The following is a 22,314-nucleotide window of genomic DNA, read 5'->3' on the forward strand; positions in this document are numbered from 1 at the left end:
AATGTATAAAGTAATCAAATATTTGAAGATGTTTTCAAGAAATGGCATTTCACTATCTGATTTTTATATGACCTGTGGATGGTCTTATATTGGTGACATGTGACCTTTAGACCTGCTATTGGTCACATCGTATCATCTTCTAATGCATTATCAGCCAACCGATACTTGAACAATTTATCTCAAGGTCCTTGAGATAGTAGGAACTGCAGATGCTGGAGAATCTGAGATAACAAGGTGTACAGCTGGATGAATACAGCTCTACGCCTTGTTATCTCAAAGGTCCTCGACTGCAATTTGGCAATTACATGTTACAGTGTGTTCCACATCCTTTTTATTCACCCATTATGAAAGCCGCCTTTGTGCCACATTTAAACTACCAAGCGATATTTAAGAGGACCTCCTGTTTCACTGGTTATTTGGAAAAAGTTTTGTTTATCTGACAAAGAACCTAATATTCTGATAAGAAAGCTTTGCTGGTTTAGACCTTGGGAAATTCAGATTCAAATTGGTGAGTGCTTTGTGCCCAAAGTAGGAGGCATCAAGAAGGATGAACAAAACCTAGTATCAATGGGAATGAAGGGGAAGGCTCTTTGCTGGGTGGGGTCATACCTAGCACACAGGAAGATGGTTGTGATCGTTGGAGGTTGGCGATCTCAGTTCCTCAGGGTCGTGTACCAGATCCAACCATCTTCAGCTGCTTCATCAATGACCTTCTTTCCATTGTAAGGTTAGAAGTGGGGATATTTGCTGACATTCAGTGCTATTCACAACTCCTCGAATCCTGAAGCGGCAACACCTGGATGATATGGCAAGTAACGTTCATGTGACATAAAAGTCAGACTGACCATCTTCAGTAAGAGACATTCGAACCACTACCCCTTGACATTCAATGGTTTTGCCATCACTTAATACCCCACTATCAACATCCAAGGGGATTAACATCGATAAAAAACTCAAGTGGACTCGGCCTATAATTTACAGTGGCTATAAGAGCAGGTCAGAGGCTATGAGTACTTTAGCTTATAACTTGCTACCTGACTCCCCAAAGCCTGTACATCATTTGAAAAACACAGATCAGGAGTGTAACGGAAAACTCCTCACTTGCCTAGCTGAGTGGGGTTCCAACAACACTCAAAAAACGTGGCACCATCCAGGACAAAGCAGCTTGATAGATTGTTTGTGGATGTGGGGTCATTTCAGTCACTCCACCACCAACACACAGTAGCAGCAATTTGTACTCTCTGAGAAACACACTACAGAAATTTGCCAATAATTGTGAGACAGTACCTTCCAAAGCCACGACCATTTCAGTCTAGAAGAACAAGAGAACACCAGCACCTGCTAGCTCCCTCTCCAAGCCGCTCACCATTCTGATTTGGAAATGTATCACCAGTCCTTCACCGTCGCTGGGTTAAAACCCTGGAATTCCCTCCTTAAAAGGCATTGTTGGTCTTCCTACAGCACATGGACCACAGTAGTTCAAGAAGACAGTTCATCATCACCTTCTCAAAAGCAACTAGAGATGGGGGAGAAAAGAACATTGACACAATCAGCAATGCTCACATCCTATGAGTGAATATAATAAAAAGGGTTGCAACCTGGACACCTAAGATTCACTCAACTTTGGAGCTCCTTTTAGTAATAGCAAGCTGCTGGAGGACCTTCAAGGTCTGAGAACACATATCGACTTTTTGCTACAGGCACAAGCCTTCAAGGGAGTCTAAGGATGAACAAACAGATAAAGCCGTGACGTTGCTGAGTGCATACCTTGAGTAGCTCTCTCTGGTGCTATGCATCTGGGAGGAATACAACCAACTCAAAAGGAGAAGTGAAACATAATCTTATTCAGATTTTTTAGTGGCCTCCAGCAGCCAACTTAAGTAGTACAAATTCAGCTGTCATAGAACTGGTAAAAATAATCGGAACATGGCAGAAATGTCTCGAAACAGACCAAGGAACTCAATTTGTGTACTTAAAGATGATTCAGTACCACTACTAATGGTTGCTAAGGATAAGTAAAATCAGTGAAGACCAACAGGTCTCTGGCAGATCTCAACACCTCATACCGACACTTGGGAAATGTTGAATCCATAACAAGCAAAAATATTAATTTTTACTCCATCATACCTTACTCATTAACAAGTGAAATAAAGGTCACTGTTCAAAACTTTGCAATTACAATTGATTTATCTGTATCATGGCTCATTTTAAAATGATAACACTAAGTAATTTTGAGCAAATTTCTGCAGAGCTCATACACAGTAAATACTGGAACATGTTAAAGCTGAATACACTTTCATTAAGGCAACGTAATGGAGAATAAATTATCAATTTGATAAGCAGGCATTAACGAGCCATTTGCAATGAGAAAAGTATCCACACTAGATAGCATAATTAAACTGATGGGGCCTTGTAATGTAGTAGGATCACTTCTGCTGTAAAATTCCTTAGTGAAAAGTAACTTATTACAAAAAAAAACTGCTTTATAAAAATCAGTTTCAGAACAAGGAACCATTTGAGCTGTTCAATGTAGGTTGCCAGTAGCAGTAACATATTTTTGCTGTCCAAACAGTTCCATCTTAATATTTAACTTAGTAGTTCTTCTGGCTACACGAAATACATTTGCCTTGCTTGCTGTCACCACTTGCCTTTATAGTTTAAATTCTAAAGTTTCCCATAACCCATGAAAATGCTGAGGTTCTTACAGGGAAGATGAAGCACATTACAATGATTGCCACTGGCTTGTCCTTTGGTTGTCCCCATGGTGCTAGAAGTTGATGCATTTACATTGGTGCACCCGGACTGGTCAGAAACAAATCCTCGATTGTCACTTCTTTCGCTGTCACTTTCCCAAGCTAAGCTGTGTTGTATAAGGAGATCATTTCTATAGATGAAATGAAGTTAAATTGATAAAATAAAATCTAATTTGTCTTCTGCCTATTCAAGGGTACAAATAGAAACTGTGATGTGAAATGTCTGCTGCCCATTATCTTTGCTTGGCTGGGGTCTGCAGAATCAGGATATCCAATGAGATACATACATCTTGCATTAGGGTAGCAAATAAATATCACAGTATAATGTATTTTGATTCAAATTTAAAGTGACATTTCAAACAAAACGTAAAAAGATAACTAATATTTGATTCTGTGTGTGTGTTGTAAGGCAATTCAAGAAACAAATTTCTTGGAAGTGTGATAAACAATGAGACTTACAGCTCAGGTGATTTCTTTTTTTAATTATCGCCCATGTCTAAACAGAAAGTGTACCTATTTTCATTTACTATATAATGAGGGTTCAGAAATCCACTGCCTGTCTCCTCATGCATGGTCCCCAGTGTTATGTTTCCACATTAGACAAGTAGGACGTAGAGAACTGGTTTATGATGAGGAACTCAAGAATTCAATATCACATGAGAATATTACTATATGAGCATTAAGAACTAATATACAGGGTACAAAGATATGCTTTGCTTTTTTGTTCAACATTTTGTATTTTCTGTTTGCATTATTTTATCAGTATGCATCACCTTATGTCAAACTCCAACAAGTGATTCCTATAGTATACTGTAGCTTTGTTGTACTTCCTTTCTCTTCCACGTATGGTTTTAATTGATTCTCCCTTCCTTTCTTGCAGTTACGGAAGAGTTTATGCTGCAGACCCCTACCACCACGCACTTGCTCCAGCAGCCACCTACGGCGTTGGTGCCGTGGTAAGATTATTATTAATTCTGTTGTATATGTTCTCGCTGCTTCAATCCTGCATCATCCTTCTTTCAATCTCTGCTTGCATACCCTCAGTTTAACTTAATTGAATTTGTCTCTGGTGCTAACAGCAACTAAAATGCCACATTAATCCTTCCAGTAAACTTGATGAATGTCTTAATTTCTTGGCAATGTAGTGCATGTTAGTTATTATATTTCTAATTTTGTGAGTATCACCTAGCTGAACATTTGGCTTAATGGAATAATTAGTCATTTTGATAATTAAATCCATCACTTTGTTTCAGAATGCTTTTGCACCCTTGACTGATGCCAAGACTAGGAGCCTTGCTGATGATGTCGGTCTCGTTCTTTCTTCATTGCAGGCTAGTATATACCGAGGGGGATACAGCCGTTTTGCTCCATACTAAATGACATACCATTAAATCTTCTGCTGGGGAAAAAAAGAAGCTTTTCCAAGGCCTGGGTATTGCAATACATGCAGTAGTGCATCATTTTAGCAACTCTAAAAAGAGGAAAATACTACATTTTTTTAATCTTATACCTCAGATATTTTGTTCTGTGTATTTTAATAAGTGGGTTTTAATTTCTGGAAGTTACATAACTGATTATTGGCAAAAGCAGCTGCTTTTCTAATGGCATTTAAAGACTGTGAGATACAAGAACTGTGAGAACCAAAATCACTGACACACATATATGTGATATAAAGACGCAGAATAGCAGCCATTGGAATTCTCACTGTTTTGTAGGATTGCAAGTGACTAAATGAGTCATTTTTTCTTCATTTCAATTTTGTTTGCTTTAAGAAAGAGGGTGGGTTAAGGGAAGGGGTGTCAATCTGCATTACATAGGTTTGAAGAGGGCACCACTGCACCAAGAATCTTGCTATCAATTGTCTTAAATTATTCACTATTTGTTCAAGCCAAAGGTTATGTTTTTCGATGTATCTCAGCACTTGTACATAAGGTTTCAGTGGGGGCATCCATTCAATTATAAGATACTCCACCAGGCAGTATTTCAGCAGTTCAACCATAGATAGGTCTATTTAAGTAAATCTGCTAGTTAGGCCATCAATGAGCATTCTTTTTATATTACTTCCAATATATAAATTATTGATATCATTGCTGACTTTTGTATTATGGGAGGGAAAACATTCAAAAATGGTGATAAAGCATTGTTTATATTTTTCTTTTTGTCGGAAGGAAAGTAATAAACTAGGTTCTTTGTACCAGTAATATGTATAAAAAAAATTTCAAATTGTGCAGTGGAAATGTTCAGTTATAGATTACACAGCCTATGATGTTTTAGAATTAGCATAGTAGATCAACTGTAAGGCGTATCATTTTTATGGAATACATGATAATCATATTCAGATTTATATAAGCATTTTACAAGTATTGCAATCATTAAGTGTAGATAATCATGATATTTTCGTCAGCTTGGTACTTTTGAGACATGACTGTGTTGTGTAAACAAACAGCAATTTTTCATTGCTTGACAGCTTGTGTTATTTTGTTACATTATTTTCAGAGGAGGCCTTTTATTTTTGGACTGGACCGAATTTTAAAAAAAGTGTTCACAAAAAGGAAGCATTTTACTTATTATGCTTTAATAAATCACAAAATTAGAAAGCCGATTCTGCCTCTGGGCCATTTCAGTGTTAAAAGCGCAATGTAAGCAAGTTGTTGGGTCAGCTTGTTTGAGCGTCCTTGAAAAATTGCAGCTTGTCTGTGCGTATTGCTGGAATCCGTTCACTTTGTCCTGTTTAACAGTACCTAAGTTGGGGTGTTTGTCACAGGTCTCCTTGTTTTTTGTAATAATGCAGCTTCAAAAATTTTTCCTCTGCCTTTTTGCTGCACCTCTTAGTTATACTCCTCATGTGTACCGTGCACGCCTCATGGTGTGCACTTAGTAAATATCAACCCACAAATCTGTGATATACCTATGCGATTAAAAACCTGCTGGAAAGTGTTGTGGCCAGGCTTTCTCTTTGTCATCGTATGTGCATGCAGTATGATCAGTTGAACAATAACCATCAATAAAATTTCACTAAATTGAAATTACTGATACTGTTGCTTTTTTTTAAACCGGCAATACAACATTATCAATGTTACTCAAAGTGTGACTCAGTCCTAATAAACTACAGAACATGCAGAATAGTTGCTACCACATAGAACAAGGCAGAGGAGTTTGACCATTTTCTGGACTCAGTTGCTTGTGTCCTGATGTTGGGTAGGATCACTGATCTCGCTGACCCCTAACTGCAATCACTGAAAGAGTTTTGCATCAGGATTGATGGGCTTGAGACACACACAACATTGGGCTTCTGTCCCCATTTAAAGTTAACATTGGACTCGAGGCAGATGCTTGGCCAATCCTCAGGCAGATTATTTGTGAACTGATGTTAGATCTTTGGCCACTTGGAAAAGAGCAGAGAATGTTTGGGAGCAGAAGTGAATTAAAGGAGATAAGGGAATTCAAGTGGAGCTGGAGCACACTGGTGTTCTGCTGGCTCTGCATTCAGTGAAATAATTTTCAGCCAATCTACCTTATTGATGGGGTCTGCCAGCAGCGTTTACAGTGACTGAATGCAGGACAGAACTATCTTGCAAAGGAGAGCTCAAAAGATTGTTCATAGAATCCCTACAGGTGTGGAAGCAGGCCATTTGGCTCATTGAGTCCAAACCCACCATCTGAAGAGCATCCACCCCACTACTATAACTGTACATTTCCCATGGCTAAGCCACCTAGCCTGCACATCCTGGACACGATGGACAATTTAACATGGCCAGTCCACCCAACCTGCGCACCTTTGGACTGTGGGAGGAAACTCACACAGACACAGGGAGAACATGGAGCCTCCTAATCTGGAATTGAACCCAGGTCCCTGGCACTGTGAGGCATCAGTGACTGTTAAAAATCTTATTTGCAAACTCAAGTCTTCGTATCTGTTTTGGACACAGGTACTGGAGATCTATCTTTCCGTGTTCACAAGCATGGCAGATGAGGCAGCTCAGGTGTGGAATATGGGATTGTGGTTGCCCCTGTTGGACACTTAAAGGCCATCCACACAGTTACAAAACTGCTATGTGCCCCCCCGCCCCCAGTGGTCAAAAAGCATTAAACGTAGTGTGACTGAAATATATCTGAATCTTGTGGACTAATTTTCTAACATGACAAATCGTACATTCAGTTTTACTCTTGGCAGAGCATTTTGGTAGGAAATGGGAGGAAGAACAAAAAATTAGTGGCAAGTCTGTGATTCATAAAAATCCATTAGGTTTGTGGAAACAATAAAGACTTCCTTCATATCACTGCCTGGCTTTTTTACACCTTCCAATCAGTGTGGGGCTCATAAAATCACTAAACATAACCCTACGACAGCATCACCACTAATTCCTCCAAGTGTTGCTGGAAATAATTGCTGGAGTTAACCGAGTACACTGCTCCTGCATCTTTGCCACAGGCTATGCTGCACCTGTGGAGCTTAGATATCGCAAGGTAAAGTAAAAGAGCCAAAGAGGGATCCTAATGATACGAGGTAGAGAAAACATCTTTTGTATTATTATGCGAGATGATCAAGTTTCGAATTTTGGACTTGTTCAAGTAGGTTTGGCAGGCCCAACTGTGGCGGAGGGAGTGGAGAAATGATAGATTTCCTTCAAGGTGGAATGTGAAACAAAGGCACAACATTTAAGATTCACAGATCAGATTGAGCAGGACTACCATTTAACTCACAAGAAGGAAGACGACCAATAGATCATCTATGAATTTGCCCTATAATCAAAATAAACTGAGAACCAAATGGAATGCTCAGGATTTTTTTTAAGAAAAGCCCAAGTAAGTAAAGAAAATGTTTGAACTAAATATGCAAGGAAAATAAATCTAACAATCAGAAAAAAAGCTTTAAATTATGCAAAAGAAGACAAAGACAATGATTGAGAGGGTAGAGATAATTGCTATGTGATTACATAAATTGGAGCATGCTGTCACAGATAAAAGTGAGAGCAATGATATTCTTGTGGATTCTAAGCAGACTAGGTAAATGTAGACATAACAAGGTATTTCACCTTATGTAGGACAGTAGAATCAAGGGATACAGCTTGAAGGGTTCTAACTTTGAAACTAAACAATGAAAACAGAACCCAGAATTTGTTGTAAATATAATGGCAAGGTAAATGTTCACGTTGCTGTCTTAACAGTGACATTCAGGTGTGAGTGAGAGTGATCTTGTACATTGTGAATCACCACCATTTTCTTGAGAATTTGCACCACATTTGCTTTTATCCTCACATAAAATAGAGCTCACTATCAATCACCCTTGAGAATTAAGGATTTCCTGGATTTGCTGTATTAAATTGAACTAAAGTCTCCCATAGCCCCATAAAGATATGGCTGGTATTTAACTGTTTAAGGACTCTGGTAATGGTATGCTGTATCTTACCACCTGGAAATCAGTTACCAATTAATAACTATTTCTGTACATGCTGCATATAACACAAAGTCAGAATACACATTAACTGATTAATTTGGTGCAGAAAGTTGATGTTACATTAGTAACAGGTTGATGAGATTCATAGTTATTCAATCCCTTCTGTGTGTGTGCATTCACTAATTTGTATGTAAACCCTTCCTGAACACCAATAATCCATTATTCTATATAATAAAGAATGTAGCAGCTTCCTCTGGTTCTTGAATTTCATGAATTAAAGAAAATTCAAACCCTGGGCAGAAACCTCACTTAGTTTCCTGATGATCTGGTGGTTAGAAGCCAATGCTATCACTACTTTGCCTGGGGTTTATTCCCAGCAAGGGAATGACTTTCTCTGAAAGGAGGAGTTTAGGCCAATATCAGTTCAATCAAGAGCTTCTAAATAATAGAACAGACACATAGGGCTGAATGGCCTACTTGATTTCTTAAGTTTGGGCTAAATTAATTTGGCAAAATTGTTTAAGCCTGTACTAATTCAGAGTTATGTTAATAAGCTCACATCAATCAAATAGCCAAGCTTCTATTAGCTAACCACTCCTGGTCACGTTGTCCTTCTGGAGCCCGTTGAACTAAGGCACCATGATGAAATCAGATTTCCAGCATTTTGCAGTTCAAAATTAACTGGAACTGAAGGAAGATGTAAAACGTCAGTCAACACTAAGCTTCCCTTCCCCAGTAAATACTGGGGATATACCAAATAAAGTAACTTGAAACATGATGGTACAGTTCTTCTTGCCACCTACGATACTCCAGCAACCACCACTCATCCTGATTAAGAGAACACCCTTGCTATTTTCCAACCTTCTAGCGGTTCTTCCTGTCCTTGATTGAGAAGTGAGCCATTATCAATGGGATCCAGCAGAGGCCCTGTCAAAGAGAACGAACTGTGGCAGGCTACAGACCTATCTGATGTCACCAGCTCAGGTAACATCCAGTAAAGGTCAGCTACGTCATGGTAAGTGGCTTATGGTTCTTACTATCATTTTTTAAAAGAATCTCTCTGATAATTAAAAGGTTGAATTGTTCTGAATTTTAATGGGGATGTTGGAAACATGTCATGTCGAACATTTTCAGGTAAGCATTGTCAGGGGTATGGATGAAGTGTGAACGTTGATGGGATTGGGAGTATAGAGAGGATGAGCATTATCAGAGGAGTGGAGGCTAAGTGTTATCACAAGGTACAATGTCATAGGGAACATCAGGAGAGTTTTTGGTGGGTGCTGTTGGTGGTTGGCATTGTTTGGGTGCAGGAGATTAAGAGGTTAACATCCATCAAAAAACAAAAACAAAACAAAACAAGATCAAAAGTTGAAGTTCAGGAATAGAAGAAGTGTTGCCAAAAGCTATTATATAGAGGTAGTCAGGTGTAGACATTGGAAACATAGACCCAATGCTTTTGTCCTGCCAACAATTGAAGGTAAAATTGAGGGCATAAACAGATGATAAGAAACAATCAGATGAGGGATAACACAGGTATGGACAATGAAAGGCTTGAAGGCCAAAGAAGTAACCTGATGCCAAGAGCCCAACTTAGCTGCAGTGACAATAAGCATACACTCCATCCAATGTCTGTCTCTACCTCAGAGAGAGAATTATCAGAGGGGCTGGGCCAATGCCATCCTCCCCAATCATGAGAGTAATTTTTCCACAACGTGTACCACATGCATGGGTTGGAATTTTCTCTGACCCTGTTAAACAACAGCAAAAAAGGGTATTCAACACTTGTCTCTTTCCCGTCAGAAATCCAGACCGATACAGTGTCGGGGGAGTGTAGTACACTTGATGCTGAAAGCTTTCAAATACCGGAGAAAATGTTTCCACATCTTAGTTAGAATCTCAACCTAGCTTCTTCAACAAGGGAGTCGGCCGGTCCATGTTTAACCTTCTCAGAATCTTCTATATTTCAATGGGAATACCTCAATTCATATCTGGGTCAGCAGTGAACTGGTTAAAGCACAGATTGATTTCCGTTATTAAATCAACAATTCCGTTATTGATGTGTGATGCGACTTACAGAAAGCATCCTTTCCACATCTATGTCATGGGCCCTGCTGTATTTGTCCATTAATTTCCTTCTGACTCGTCTGAACTCCAGCAGGCACAAACCTATCCTGTCCAACTTTGCCTCTTAGGACAAGCCACACATTGGAGCAATTTTTCCAGTGTACCTTCTCTGAATTGCCATGTACAATATATTTATATCTTTAGTGAGACTGATCTTCCAATGGTCTCATGATGCCCTATATAACTGAAACACGACCTCTCTACTTTTGCATTCAATTCCATCAGTGAATAGTAAGATTCTATTAGCTACCGAGTATCACAAGATTCATTTCTTGTAGTCTCATTAATAGGAGAAGCTCCCTTCTTCCTCAACTGACAGAGCTAGATACACACAGCCAGAACTAAATCAGACACAATAGTTATTGTATGAGACAGTTGACCTGAAAGATTGACTCAGGAGCTTTCTAATAGCTCTGCATATTGTTGTCTCCAAGGGGATAACAACTAGATCTATACTGCATGACTGTAGAATGAAGATTTGACTAACAAACAACAAACTGACTAGTTCATCCCAGACTGTCATTTAGGCATCAATGTTTACCTGGTGTTGATGTAGTTGAGCAGTCTCAAATCTAATGTAATCTGTTTGCTTACTATTATGTAATAATTTCTTCTTATTCAAGTGTCTCTTCTGCCAAATCTATTAGTGGCCATACCTTCACTAGTTAATACTGGAAAGTCCCATAGACTGTACTGCAAGAGGGTTGGTGGCTGCAAATCTCCCCAAAGAAAAAAGTAAAAATAAATTTTGATTGTATAATGCAAATGATTTCTCACTGCAAAAATACACAAGGTGCATTGGAGAGGCAAAAAAGACATGAGGTAGTTGAGGAAGCAGAAGAAACTGCAGAAGTCATCCAGACGTAGAGCTGGATGAACACAGCAGGCCAAACAGCATCAGAAGAACAGGAAAACTGATGTTTTGGGTTTGGGCCCTTATTCAGAAAGGTTAGATTCTCCAGCATCTGTAGTTCCTATCTCTTGCTATACAGGATTGCTTCAGATCTAAATACCAATTCACAGCAGAACAAATCAATACATCTTATTCTTTGGGAACATTTGCAAGCCACATCATTAATGGTTAAAACGTTGAGGAAGATACTGATAACTTTGGACAGAAACCAAATTGTTGGAGAAACTCAAACAGGTCTGGCAGCATTTGTGGAGAGAATACAGAGTTGACATTTCAAATCCAATGATCCTTCTTCAGAACTCCTGGTACCTTTGATATCTTCAAAAAAATTTGACCAATTTACTTTAATAACCAATTGCACTTCATTTCAAGTTCCGTTGATAGAATAAGGTTTTAGCAGAATCTGTTGACAATTTTCATCAATGTTCTTTACACATTGTCTGAACCTTGTGCTATGCAGCATTACAACCAATATTAACTAGAATGGGGATAACAAAATGTGAAGCTGGATGAACACAGCAGGCCAAGTAGCATCTCAGGAGCACAAAAACTGACGTTTCGGGCCTAGACGTGAAGGGTCTAGGCCCGAAACATCAGCTTTTGTCCTCCTAAGATGCTGTTTGGCCTGCTGTGTTCATCCAGCTTCACACTTTGTTATCTTGGATTCTCCAGCATCTGTAGTTCCCATTATCTCTTAACTAGAATGGGAATTGACATGGAAATTTCCGATTGATCTTTCTCACATCTCTTAAAAATGAAGGAAACTTTCTCCAGAAAAGATGATTCAGATTCAGATTCAGAGATAGTATGATTTCTGAAGAAGGGTCCAGTCCTGAAACGTCAGCCTTCCTGCTCCTGTGATGCTGCTTGGCCTGCTGTGTTCATCCAGCTCCATACATTGTTATCCCTTTATTCAGATTCAGATTGTATTCAAAAGTGAGATTCCAAAAAGACAGTTAAGTCTGGCAAATAGAAGGCTATCAGAAGCAATTAACTTAATAAGGCACATGCACTTCAAATTATTACAGAAAACATCAAAGTGTTCAATTTTCTAGATGCTAGGAATCACTTTCCAAGATGTGGAGCAGAAAAACATTGGAACAAACTCAATATCTAGCACAAGGAGTTCCGCAAGAAAGCAGAACGTTTTGAAAAAAACTTGCAAAACCCAGAAACAATCCTTGCAAAGCAGAAAGAATACTGTTTACATCAACAAATAAGTCAATACTTTGTACCAAAACTAAAGAAAAACTTTGATACCTAAATATACTTGTATTAAAAGATTTGTCCTTACATCTACTTCCCCTAGAAGAGATACCAAAGCAAATCCCAAAGGTAGTAGAAGATGATCTTTCTGAGCTGAACACGATAGATTATTTCGATGGACAGCCAACTCAATTTAGGCTTGACACAAGAGCAAGTGACACTTTCCTTTTCAACCAAGGAACTTTGTAACTTTACTATTGAACAATCTCCTGACCTGACGTTGCAGAGTTGGCAGAACAACCCTTACAATTAAAGCAATATTAGAAACTTCATTTCTGAATAAAGCTTATTAGTTTGCAAAACATGCTTTTGTCATTCAGTGGAAGACTTTGCTTCAAAGCAGAAAGGCATGTTATGACCTAAACATTTTGAAATTGAGGGAAAATTCCAACCAGCCAAAAAGACAACAATGTCTGACTGAATTGATATACATCAGCAAAAGAGAGGCTTTACAAATCTCAAAAGGATTCTGGTTGAACCTAGAAGCGAGCACACATACACAAAGTGAGATGCTAAACGCCTGCTTAATATCACCCAAAAATAAATTACTGATTTCACTGGCCTGGACGAACTGTTTACTCGTTCTTCGCATGTGGAAAAACCCTTCATGACTTGACCGCCAGCAGACTCTGGTGGAACTATCATCTGAATCCATTGGGAAACTCAAACACAGTTCATCCAGAAAACACAGCGGTTTGGGAAGGGACTGCCAATAAGATACAGGCAGTGTTACTGGCAACATCAAAACCAAGCAAGATATTGGCATTAGCTAAAAGGACAGATGTGATAGTCGTAAATATTCATCTAAATTCATATTGTGACAATGTCAAAAGAAGCACTTATTTCTTTTACCATCTTAATTGGCTTCCATCATACCCTTTGACAAAAAGTAAAGCTTTTCCAGGCAGGGAAACAATCCACCTTCAGTACCAACACCAAAAAATATCTTCAGCAAAAGACATTCAAGATATAAATGACTCAGCAGTATCAGAGAATTATATGAGCTGAACATACCATCCCAAAGGAAATGACTAACTCATCCAAGTCAAGATATGAAAAGTAAGAGATTTGAAGGAGGAGAAGGTGATAATGATGGTTGGATATTCTTTTTTGGTCAATTTTATAATGAAGTAATGAAGAGAGAAAAATGTGCCAGGGTTGGAGCGGGGGGTGGGGTGGCAAATGTTTTAAAGGCATATTGGCCTGAAAGGGTTAAATCTAAGCTATGAAATAACTCTGCCCACTGATTATACAATTATATAAATGATTGTTTTGCAGGTGAGCTATAGTCAGCTTGTTGCTGGTTGGTTCTTCATGCCATGTAGCATAGACCTAGTTGGTATAACTAACTCTTAGGAGTTATTTCCGTTAGGCAGGGAGACCAGGACCCGTGGGAACAGCCTTAAAATTAGAAGGGGTAAATTTAAAACTGAAATGAGACGACATTTCTTCAGCCAGAGAGTGGTGGGCTTGTGGAATTCATTGCCACGGAGTGCAGTGGAGGCCGGGACGTTGGATGCCTTCAAGGCAGCGATCGACAAATTCTTGATCTCAGAAGGAATCAAGGGCTACAGGGAGAGTGCAGGGAAGTGGAATTGAAATGCCCATCAGCCATGATTTAAATGGCAGAGTGGACTTGATGGGCCGAATGGCCTTACTTCCACTCCTAGGTCTTATGGTCTAACAATGCCTCTTACCTAGTGAGAATGTCTTTAACCAAAGTTACCTGTTACCTTATTGTATGGAAAATACTTCTCATGACTCAAACACATGCCTCCAGCTAAGGACTAATAGTAGCGAATCCTTCGCTATTTAATAATCTGCAGAGATTATTAGTGTTATAAGAAGAATTGATTACAGCAAACCCACCCCATGAAGATCCTAGCAACTCCTGCCTGCAGGCATCTGTTACAACTCTAAGAGTCAGTACAATCTTTGAGTGATGCTGCTAGAAAAATAATTTATTCACAAGATCATCCTCACAGATAGAAGTATTTTGCCTCACTGATAGAAGGGCATTTGACACTTTTCCAATGTCAGTTTTAAAATTTAGTAAGATTGTCACCAATGTTAGCTAAAGTCAAATTGTCTGGAAAGGACAGGTACTATCGATTTGCTAAACTTTCTTTGGAGCAGCTGGTCTTATTATTTCTAGATGCAGAGCAAACTTACTGTCCTCTGACAGGTGATCTGGGCAATGATCCTTAAAACAAAAAAATGTCTCAACCTATTTGCCTGAAGGCTAAGTTTCAAGCGCAAATATGTTCATAATAATCATAAACCTAACAAACTTCCCACGGGGAACTAACAACGGGATAAACTATAATAAGCATCAATACATGGAGCCCTCTTTGCACTAAAATCCATCAAACATGACCTGCATCATTACATTTCAGTTAGTGCATGACTCAAATTATCTATGTGGATCGTCTCAAAGTACCATGCTGGATTTTTCTAAAATAATTAAAAAAGGAGTAATCTTAACACCGCAAAATTCTGACTTGTAGTTGTTGGACAGGCTGTGGAGAGTCAAGAATTGAGTTACTCACTGCAAGATTCTTCGCCTCTGATCTGCTCTTGTAGCCATCGTATTTATGGCTGGACCAGAATAGTTTCTGGGTAATGGTAACCCCCCATAATAATCAAGGATTCATTGATGCCAATGCAATTGAATTTCAAGATGTAATGGTTAGATTCCCTCTCTTCACAAATGGCCATTGCATGCTGCTACTTGTCAGCCCAGACCTGGATATTGTCCCTTTTGAAGAAGGGTCTAGGCCCGAACTGTCAGCTTTCCTGCTCCTATGATGCTGCTTGGCCTGCTGTGTTCATCCAGCTCTACACCTTGTTATCTATTGTCCAGGTCTTGCTGCATTCAGAGGTAGTTTGCTTCCATAACAGAGGAGCTGGAATGGAGCTGAACATGGTGTAGTCATCAGTGAACTTCCCCACTTCTGACCTTATGATGCATGGAAGATCATTGGTGAAGCAGTTTAGGTTGGACCAAGGACTTTAAAATATTTTAGTTTTACTACATCTAGGATGCTACATAAATACAAGTTATGAAAAATGCTCTAAACTTCTTTGAATAGTGCTGTAGGATTTTTTAAAAAATATCAGTGCAATGTAGAGGAAAAGACAGATATAACCTTACTTCAGTATTTAGTTTGAAGAACTGTGCCTCGATTCTTCGCAGAAATATTCAAGATCTGATCTGAGGCTTACAATTTTCTCTTAAATTTGACCAAGTAAAGGAAGCCAAAATGTGCACAGTGCATATGTTTTGCAACCAATTTGATCCATGTCCATCAAATGTCATGGTATTATTTCATCTACTTCTAGTGTATTAACCCAACTTATTAGACATATTATGGCAGTTATTTGGCATCTAGTGGATGGTTTACTATACAGCTAGGCAATAAGTATGTCATGATTTGTCATGTACCTCAAATTAGGTACACATTAGATGGCTCAGGGCATTTTGGGGTATGTCTTACATTACTGAGACCTGGCTTCTGGAATTCTCCACTGGAACTTTTCCACCTCTTTTACCCCTTGGAAATTCTCTTGGATGCATTCCTCATTGACTGAGCTTTCAGTTATCTGAATTAAAATCAGCGTGCCTAACTTAGTGATATACAATTACGATAACCTTGTGAGACACCTTGGAGCATTTTATTATGAGAAAGATATTAATTCACCCCTATGTATTCAGTCTGAAGGCAGGTACTTGGTTCATTGTCTGATGCTTCATCCTGATTCATATTTTGTTGATGTCAACATTGTCTTCAATTCTCGTAGGCAGAATAAGGAAGCATTTCCTAAATATATGTTGCCAGGCAGAAATAGAATCTGCACTGTTGGTGTTCAGCTGAACCATGTGCTCAGTGTAACATGAGATTTAAATACACAGATGGCCCAAAGGTCATGACACAAGGATTCTTTTGTGCTTCGGCATCACAAACATGAAAGAAAACTAGGGATAAACTAAGAACTATTTACAATATCTGCATGAAATGAGCTTGTGGGTTACAATACACTCTGAGAAATTCCTCCGTTTTCCCCATTCCCATTAGTCCTCCTTTCACCCAGCACACCCTTTTTCTAGCAAGTGTCTACTTGACTGACCCAACTTCCCTTTCTCACCATCACCACCCATGGCCAGAAGTGCTATAACACAAGCATCTAGCTCACTGAGCTAACCATTCACTGCTAAAGATACATAGATATAACTTATTTTTGCTCCTGTTTAGGTGCTATTTTAGCAATGTAAATGCATTTTTGGATTAACGAACCTCTCCAGTACTGAAAAATTACTACTAAAAGGCATGGAAAATCTGTTTTGGAGATGTAAGACTTTTCCTTGCTTGATTTTTAGAATAGAATTGAATAGAATCCCTACAGTGTGGAAACAGGCCCTTTGGCCCAACAAGTTCACACCAAACCTCAGAGCATCTCACCCAAGACCCATCCCCCTATAACCCATCTAATCTACACATCCCTATAGGCAATTTAGCATGGCCAATTCACTTATCCTGCAGGACAAAACCGGAGCAAACACGCAGACAAGGGGAGAACGTGCAAACTCCACACCGACAGTTGCCCGAGACTGGAATCGAACATGTGTCCCTGGCACTGTGAGGCAGCAGTGCTAACCACTGAGCCACCATGTCACCCTTTTCTTGAAACAAAAACCTTTGCATTTATATAATGCTTTTAGAGCTGTCAGATGTGTTAAAATACTTTACAGCCAATTATATACTTTGAGTATTGTCATGGTTGTACTGAAGGAAACACTATCAATTTTGAACACAAATCTCCCACATCCAGGAATGTGATAATAACCAATGAATCTTATCTTTGTGGTGTTGCTTAAGAGATAAAAATTGGAGACCAAATTATGGATAACTCATTGTATAACACTGTCAGAAAAGAGCAATTTTTTTTTCCGTTGAACACCGCAGGCAGATTTTACACAAAGAGACAGTTGTCACTTATAAGCCCCATGTCAACTAATTGACAACTCAGACCATTTTACCACCAAATAGTCCTTGAAAGCATCATAGCAACTTAATGCACAACCCAGAACAGATGCTAAATGAAGGAAATCTATGGGTACCCACCAATGGTGATGTCATCACCAAAACAATCATGTTTGAATAATTCCCACAGATAGCTAGAATTGTCATTTCCTTTTTGATATAATTTTACAGGGAATCTTATAATAGGATGCAAAAAAGATGAATATACACTAATACCAAGTATATTAATTTTAAAAATACATGAGATAGTTATCATATGATGAAATTTATTATGAAATTTCACAGAAGGGAAATCCATTTTTCAGAGTCAGAAGTTTCCATGCCTTTTAGTAGTAATTTTTCAGTCAGTTATGAACTTAATAAATAAATTTGAACTTAGTACATCATTGAAAACATGGCTATACTTCATTCTACAGGGGGCAACATTTTCAAGGACTTTTACAGGAAGATAACTCATTTAAAAGGTGAAAGTTCCAATTTGTTCACTGATTTTAGTTGACTTCTGTCTGCATGGACTTAGTCATGATCCCAGTTGATGTTATCGCTGAATAGGTCAGATCCATCTATCCCAACTCCATCATTTTACAATGCTCAAAACGTTGAAGAATTACGAAGAGCAATACAGCACAGGAACAGGCCCTTTGAACTTCCTAGCCTGCACTGACACATTTTGCCCTTCCATACTGCAATTGTCTTCACTTACAGGATCCGTATCCCTCTATTCCCTTCCTGTTCATGTGTTCATTCAGGTGTTTCTTGAATGCAGCTATTGTATCTGCTTCCACCACCTCCTCTGGCACCACATCCCAGGCGCTCACCACCTTTCATATGGAAAACTTTCCTTGCACATCTCTTTTAAAACATCCCCCTCTCACACCTTGAACCTGTGTCCCCTCGTAATTAACACCTCCCCCATGGGAATAAGCCTCATACTTTCCAGTCTACCTATGCCGTTCACAATCTTACAATCTTCTATCTGGTTGCTGTCAACCTCCTGCATTCCAGTGAAAACAAATCCAGGCTATCCAAACTTTCTACATAGCTAAAATGCCCCGAACCAGGCAACGTCCTGATAAACCATGACTGTATCCTCTCCAAAGCATCTAAATCCTTCTGGTAGTGTGGTGACCTAAACTGTACGCAATATTCTAAGAGTGGCCTAAAGTTCTATGAAGCTGCAGCATAACTGGCCTATCCATACACTCAATGCCCCTTCCAATGAAGGCAAGTATGCCATAAGCCTTTTATACTACCTTATCTACCTGCACGTCCACGAACACAGAACACAGAATATTACAGCACAGTACAGACCCTTCGGCCCTCGATGTTGTGCTGACCTGTCATACCGATTTCAAGCCCATCTAACCTACACCATACCATGTATGTCCATATGCTTATCCAATGACGACTTAAATGTACCTGAAGTTGGCGAATCTACTACCGTTGTAGGCAAAGCGTTCCATTCCCTTACTACTCTGACTAAAGAAACTACCTCTGACACCTGTCCTATATCTTTCACCCCTCAAATTAAAGCTATGCCCCCTCATGCTCACCGTCACCATCCTAGGAAAAAGGCTCTCCCTATCCACCCTATCTAACCCTCTGATTATTTTATATGTTTCAATTAAGTCACCTCTCAACCTTCTTCTCTCCAATGAAAACAGCCTCAAGTCCCACATCCTTTCCTCGTAAGACCTTCCCTCCATACCAGGCAACATCCTAGTAAATCTCCTCTGCACTCTTTCCAAAGCTTCCACATCCTTCTTATAATGCAGTGACCAGAACTGGACACAATACTCCAAGTGCGGCCACACCAGAGTTTTGTACAGCTTCACCATAACCTCTTGATTCCGGAACTCGATCCCTCTATTAATAAAAGCTAAAACACTGTATGCCTTCTTAACAGCCCTGTCAACCTGGGTAGCAACTTTCAAGGATCTGTGTACATGGACACCGAGATCTCTCTGCTCATCCACACTGCTAAGAATCTTACCATTAGCCCAGCACTTTGCCTTCCGGTTACTCCTACCAAAGTGCATCACCTCACACTTGTCTGCATTAAACTCCATTTGCCACCTCTCAGCCCAGCTCTGCAGCTTATCTATGTCTCTCTGCAACCTACAGCATCCTTTGTCACTATCCACAACTCCACCAACCTTGGTGTCGTCTGCAAATTTACTAACCCATCCTTCTATGCCCTCATCCAGGTCATTTATAAAAGTGACAAACAGCAGTGGATCCAACACCGACCCTTGCGGTACACGACTAGTAACTGGTCTCCAGGATGAACATTTCCCATCAACTACCACCCTCTGTCTTCTTTCAGCAAGCCAATTTCCGATCCAAACTGCTATTTCTCCCACTATTCCATTCCTTCGCATTTTGTACAATAGCCTATTATGGGGAACCTTATCGAACGCCTTGCTGAAATCCATATACACCACATCAACCGGTTTACTCTCATCTACCTGTTTGGTCACCTTCTCAAAGAACTCAATAACGTTTGTGAGGCACGACCTTCCCTTCACAAAACCTTGCTGACTATCCCTAATCAATTTATTCTTTTCTAGATGATTATAAATCCTATCCCTTATAAACTTTTCCAACACTTTACCAACACCTGCGGTAAGGCTCACTGGTCTATAATTACCAGGGTTGTCGCTACTCCCCTTCTTGAACAGGGGAACCACATTTGCTATCCTCCAGTCATCTGGCACTATTCCTGTAGACAATGACAAGTTAAAGATCAATGCCAATGGTTTGGCAATCTCCTCCCTGGCTTCCCAGAGGATCCAAGGATAAATCCCATCCGGCCCAGGGGACTTATCTATCTTCACTCTCTGTAGGATTTCTAATACCTCTTCCTTGTGAACCTCAATCCCACCTAGTCTAGTAGCCTGTATCTCAGTATTCTCCTCGTCAACATTGTCGTTTTCTAGAGTGAATACTGTTGAAAAATATTCATTTAGCGCTTCCCCTATCTCATCTGACTCCACACACAATGTACCACTACTATCCTTGATTGGCCCTAATCTTACTTTCTTCATTCTTTTATTCCTTAAATACCTATAGAAAGCCTTAGGGTTTACCCTGATCGTATCCGCCAACAACTTCTCATGTCTCCTCCTGGCTCTTCTGAGCTTTCTTTCGGTCTTTCCTGGCTACCTCGTAGCCCTCAAACGCCCTAACTGAGCTTCACATCTCATCCTAACATAAGCCTTCTTCTTCCTCTTGACCAGAGATTCCACCTCCTTCATAAACCACGGCTCCCGCGCTCTGCAGCTTCCTCCCTGCCTGACAGGTACATACTTATCTAGGACACACAGGAGCTTTTCCTTGAATAAGCTCCACATTTCTATTGTGCCCATCCCCTGCAGTTTCCTTCCCCATCCTATGCTCCCTAAATCTTGCCTAATCTCATCGTAATTGCCTTTCTCCCAGCTATAACTCTTGCCCAGTGGTGTACACCTATCTCTTTCCATCACTAAAGTAAACATAACAGAATTGTGATCGTTATCACCAAAGTGCTCACCTACTTCCAAATCTAACATCTGGCCGGGCTCATTACCTAGTACCAAATCCAATGTGGCTTCGCCCCGAATTGACTTATCTACATACTGTGTCAGGAAGCCCTGCTGCACACACTGGACAAAAACTGACCCATCTATAGTATTCAAACTATAGTGTTCCCAGTCAATATTTGGAAAGTTGAAATCCCCCATGACAACTACCCTGTCTCTCTCACTCCTATCGAGAATCATCTTTGCTATGCTTCCTTCTACATCTCTGGAACTATTCGGAGGCCTATAGAAAACTCCCAACAGGGTGACCTCTCCTTTCCTGTTTCTAACCTCAGCCCATACTACCTCAGTTGATGAGTCCCCAAACATCCTTTCTGCAACTGTAATACCGTCCTTGACCAACAATGCCACACCTCCCCCCCTTTTACCATCTTCTCTGTTCTTACTGAAACATTTAAATCCCAGAACCTGCAACAACCATTCCTGTCCCTGCTCTATCCATGTCTCCGAAATGGCCACAACATCGAAGTCCCAGGTACTAACCCATGCTGCAAGTTCACCCACCTTATTCCGGACGCTCCTGGCATTGAAGTAGACACACTTCAATCCAACTTCTTGCTTGCCGGTGCCATCTTGCTTCCCTGAAACTTTATTTCGGACCACCCTACTCTCAACCTTTTCTATAGTCAAACTACAATTTTAGTTCCCATCCCCCTGCTGAATTAGTTTAAACCCACCCGAATAGCCTTAGCAAATTTCCCCCCCAGGATATCGGTACCCCTCTGGTTCAGGTGAAGACCATCTTGCTTGTAGAGGTCCCACCTACCCCAGAAAGAGCCCCAATTATCCAAGAATCCAAAACCCTCCCTCCTGCACCATCCCTGTAGCCACGTGTTCAACTCCTCACTCTCCCTATTCCTCGCCTCACTAGCACGTGGCACGGGCAACAAACCAGAGACAACAACTCTGTTCGTCCTAGCTCTAAGCTTCCATCCTAGCTCCCTGAATTTCTGCCTTAAATCCCCATCTCTCTTCCTACTTATGTCATTGGTGCCAATGTGGACCATGACTTGGGGCTGCTCCCCCTCCCGCCTAAGGATCCCAAAAACATGATCAGAGACAGCAATGCACTCCGGCACCTGGGAGGCAACACACCAACCGTGAGTCTCTCTCGTCCCCACAGAACCTATCTGTCCCCCTAACTATGGAGTCCCCAATGACTAATGCTCTGTTCCTCTTCCCCCTTCCCTTCTGAGCAGCAGGGACAGACTCTGTTTCAGAGACCTGTGCCCCACTG

The 22,314-nt window shown here is 40.2% G+C and overlaps 1 protein-coding gene across 32 annotated transcripts in view; it reads left to right on the top strand.

Moving 5' to 3' along the window:
* rbfox1 (RNA binding fox-1 homolog 1) overlaps nt 1–5,779 on the top strand; it is a 2,011,452-nt gene extending 2,005,673 nt beyond the window's left edge. For 28 of the 32 annotated variants that reach the window (XM_059654014.1, XM_059654018.1, XM_059654023.1 and 25 more), the window contains 2 exons: nt 3,634–3,709; nt 4,085–5,779. In XM_059654014.1, coding sequence (XP_059509997.1) covers nt 3,634–3,709; nt 4,085–4,133 — 125 coding nt within the window. In that variant the 3' untranslated portion in view covers nt 4,134–5,779. Of the gene's footprint in view, nt 1–3,633; nt 3,710–4,006 lie in introns of all 32 variants that reach the window. The other 4 variants (XM_059654016.1, XM_048552278.2, XM_048552281.2 and 1 more) reach the window with 2 other exon arrangements.
* The last annotated feature ends 16,535 nt before the right edge of the window (nt 5,780–22,314 follow it).

This window comes from Stegostoma tigrinum, chromosome 23, assembly GCF_030684315.1.
Source record: "Stegostoma tigrinum isolate sSteTig4 chromosome 23, sSteTig4.hap1, whole genome shotgun sequence".
NCBI classification, from domain to species: domain Eukaryota; kingdom Metazoa; phylum Chordata; class Chondrichthyes; order Orectolobiformes; family Stegostomatidae; genus Stegostoma; species Stegostoma tigrinum.